The sequence below is a fragment of the Ruditapes philippinarum genome, unplaced genomic scaffold (genome assembly GCF_026571515.1).
Source record: "Ruditapes philippinarum isolate M1 unplaced genomic scaffold, ASM2657151v2 ctg9512_1_1_1_1, whole genome shotgun sequence".
NCBI classification, from domain to species: Eukaryota; Metazoa; Mollusca; class Bivalvia; order Venerida; family Veneridae; genus Ruditapes; species Ruditapes philippinarum.
In genome coordinates this window covers 1-4,045 of record NW_026863836.1, presented here as the reverse complement: position 1 = coordinate 4,045, position 4,045 = coordinate 1, and the positions used below count along the sequence as shown (strand labels likewise).

General features: G+C 31.9%; 1 protein-coding gene across 1 annotated transcript; it reads right to left on the bottom strand.

The window, feature by feature from the left end:
• Positions 1-2,216: 2,216 nt before the first annotated feature.
• On the bottom strand, positions 2,217-3,062 carry LOC132723449 (GDP-D-glycero-alpha-D-manno-heptose dehydrogenase-like). The gene has a single exon (XM_060708174.1). The coding sequence runs from the start codon at positions 3,060-3,062 to the stop codon at positions 2,217-2,219; it is 846 nt and encodes a 281-aa protein (XP_060564157.1).
• Between the last annotated feature and the right edge of the window lie 983 nt (positions 3,063-4,045).

Sequence of the window (4,045 nt, the reverse complement as noted above, 5' to 3'; positions counted from 1 at the left end):
ACATGCATATGTATAAAGCCATATAATTTTGCTCTTTCTGCATATATCATCCTTATAAATAAAAATTAGAACCGGTTTATTCGTAATTTCGTTAGAGATTAGTGGCTTCTTTTCAATGCCGGCATATTTAAAATTAAGAGTGTAGTGAAGTGCCATCTGCTTATATTTCTACGCCTGGTAAACAATAGAGCTACCTCTTTCGGAGGTAAGCTACCTCTTTTGGAGGTATACGATACTTTGCTCTGTCGCTACTTCCGAGCTAGTGCATGTCGCTAACATCAGGTGTCAACAAAGGTAAAGGGTCATATTTTTTATATATTTTGAAAATTCTCCACCAAATATCGAAATTCGAAGAATACTATACCATATAGATTGAATGAAAGTTTCCAAGAAAGGTATAGTTGATGAATTTGTTTTGAAATGAAGTTGTGGCGGCGTTGGCGAATTTAGCGTGGCAATGGACCGTTTCATCATGAAACAAATTATTTTTCCTCCTATTTTCACCTAAACAGCAATCCAGATTAAAAACTCACTCACTCACTCACTCACTCACTCACTCACTCAATCACTCAATCACTCACTCACTCACTCACTCACTCACTGGAAAAGCAGATAGTCAGATAATTATCTGTTATTTATCTAGTAACAGAGAGCTTTTCTAGATATACCCACTTAATGTGTCAGATAATAATAAAAAAATGCAAGGAATATTTCCAAAGTATTCCACCTTCTCTATTATTAATTTTGTTAAGTGAAAATATAACTAGTTATGCACATAGTTATCTTATACTTAAGCAGTTAACTAAGAAACACAAAATGTGTTTATGATATAATTATCTGTAATTTGATTGGTAACAGAAAACTTTCCTAGATAACCACTTAAGGTGGACTGTTAGATAACAGTAAGAAAAGCAAGGTATATGTCCAAAACAGTCCGCATAATAATAATAATAATGATAATAAATGGCAGGTATTTTTTATATTGTTTTCCTATAGCCTGAAGAGCTTAAAGTGTTTAAAACGTGACTTTATCTTATGTTTGTACTTAACACTTGGAAAGAAACTGTTTAGAAATTTACAGTTTTTTTTTCAATATAAAATTTAATATTTTATATAATTCTGACAAAATTCTTCCAAATACTTCAGGCTTTGTATTCCTGCTTAGTTATCGGGTAGTTGAGAATGAAACAAACAGAAGGTAACTTTAGATCAATTGGCAAAAAATTAACTGTCAGAATCACTAAAATGAATATGAATTTACAAGTGCACAAGGATCGTCCTAAGTGTCAATGTATACTCAGTGGCAGTTTATTTTTGTGCGGATTCATACAAATCCAAATGCCATTAAAAAATTAAACTTATTGTTACTTTTAAAAGTATAAAATGTTAATACGTTTTACGCAATGATTTTTGTACTAACAGACCGGACAAATGATAGTCAAAACAAATACTGTAAATTTTACACTTTTGAATTGAATAACATCACTAAAGTTAAGGTTATACATTTTTGCACTTTGCAAAAAATCCCACAAAAAACAGATTCTGTCCACGTCCCCTAGCATCGGCTTAATCAACATTTAAACATGTTATGGTAGAATTATGAATTAAGAAAGATCCGCAGATGTATTCATACGGTGTTGATCATGGTACTTTCAATGTGACACATAAGTGCTATTTCATGAAAAGCGACGTATGGTTCCAGTGAAAAAAAACCCCCGAAGTCCAGTCTAAAATCAATTTGACATCCTGTACAATTCAAAGGGAAGATTTGAAAATAAGAAGAGTTTATTTCAGATGTTGTTGTTAAATTGAGTTCGCTTACCGGACACGACAGGATCGTTAAAAACACATACATCTTAAAGTGTAATAATCCTACAAAAAATTGTTATGTCATTGTTATGCAAGCTTGCTAACATTTATTTCTACTCACATATGCAAGTTTACTAGTTTACTTCGGCCGAGTATCGTTTTGTGTTAAAGATACTTCTTGTTATTTCTCTTTACATTTACTTTTTAGCATGTACACGAATTCACAATAGTATCAAAAGTCGTAGGACAGTTATATATTTAAAACATGATTTTTATATCTATATTTCTTTTTTTTCTCGTATTATTTTAACGTGCAGCGTTATACATTCGAATATTTGATGTTGTCTTTTAATGATAACAAGGGAAACACTTTAAGCATTTCTTCGATTCCTTCCTTTATTTCAATTTTATGATAAAAAACCCAATTTATGAATTTTCTCATAAGACACCTCATAATCTCTTTTATCAGTATCAGTTTTATCACTAGTTGTGCTAATAAAACTTTCAGGTAATACCTCCTGTATAATGTGTACAACTTGTAATTTTGTCATGTTTAATTGGTCATCACCAATATTAAATGCTTTACCCGACATGATCATTGCATTATCCAAAGCAAATATAATTGCACGCGCAGCATCTCGAACATGCAGGAATGACCTTCTGAAATGACCTTCAAACAATTGGATATGATTTTCCTTTACAGCTGTAAATGTTAAATTGTTTATTAAAAGGTCATGTCTCATTCTAGGAGACAATCCAAATAAAGTTGCGAATCTTAGACATATACCACAAACAGACCGAACTATTCCTTCTCCACGAACTTTACTTTTTCCATACAGAGAAAGAGGTTGAATTGTTGTTTTCTCGGTACAGACACCTTCTACATACCCATAGCAAGACCCTGTACTTGCAAATATCATAGTTTGTGTATTTGACATGTTATCAATTATGATTTGTGTTCCCAAGATGTTTGTTGCAAATGCAGCATCAGGGTCAGAATCACATGCAGGATGCCCAACTACTGCGGCGAGATGAATTATTGTGTCTTTACCTAAAACAACTTCAGCAATATGGTCTCGGTTTGTCACGTCACCTTTAATAATTCTTAGATTAGACATGTGAACAACATGGAACAATGGGTGTATACCCCAGTTCAGGTTATCATATACTGTTACTTCGTGTCCTTCGTGTAAAAGCATTGGTACCAATACTGAACCAATGTATCCAGCACCACCTGTGACAAGTACTTTCATTACAAATTTTGATTATCCTATTAACTTACTAAATGGTTTGTGTAAATGTTTTAATTTCCTTGAATACTTAGATTAAATCATAAAAATCTTTTCTATCTGAATATTTCAAACTTCCACTGCAATATACATGTATAGAGCCCGTGTAGTTTGTAGCTAGTTATGCTTTTTGCAAGTATTTCTTACATTCTTATATACCCAAGTGACATAGTCATTTAATCAATGGCAACGTTTCGCTAAGCTATATAAAAAAAACAACAACAATTGTTCAATAAGAAATCATTCAAAAAACACCATATTGATTAAATCCATGTACTTTTAGTTTAAAATGCGTTTCAGAATAAAAAAGGAAATTCCAGATGTCCTTTTTCCGGGGGTCGACCTACAGGCTCTTTTTCAGGAACAAATTTACATGCAGAGAGAGATTTGACATAGGGGAACAATTCACCTATCTTTTAAACCTCAGACGAAACGCATTGTACATGTCCGTCTTGCGGATAATAGTCCTCTATCTTTTTAAATGGATTTATTTTCGAAAGATAATGATGAAAAATGTTGTTCGGAGTTATTTGATTAATACATGTATACATAGAAGAATATATTTCTTATACTTTTAAAATGGTAAGTAATGCTGTCATTTTGCAGTTTATTCTCCGGAATCAGTATAAGTGTCCTCAAATTGTCTAATACTGTTCAATAAAATGAATATACATGAAACGTTTTTCTCCACATTCCTCATGCGTTAGTATGGTCTGTGCTTTTAATTGTTATTTAATATGTTGTAGAAAATACTTTCATGATATATGGTTTACACCTGTTTCAATGAAGAAGATATGATCAATGACAAAATGGAGTGTAGTAAAATAACGCAAACATTTGGTTTAATGGGACAATTCGTTTCTTTATTTAGAATTTTCCATCATACATCATATTGTTATAATGAAAATATATAGTAAATAGACAACAGAAATAAGAAGAAAAAAACC

What these genes read in the sequence shown, in the direction of transcription:
- LOC132723449 (XM_060708174.1), bottom strand. Translation starts at nt 3,062, where the DNA reads ATGAAAGTACTTGTCACAGGTGGTGCTGGATACATTGGTTCAGTATTG.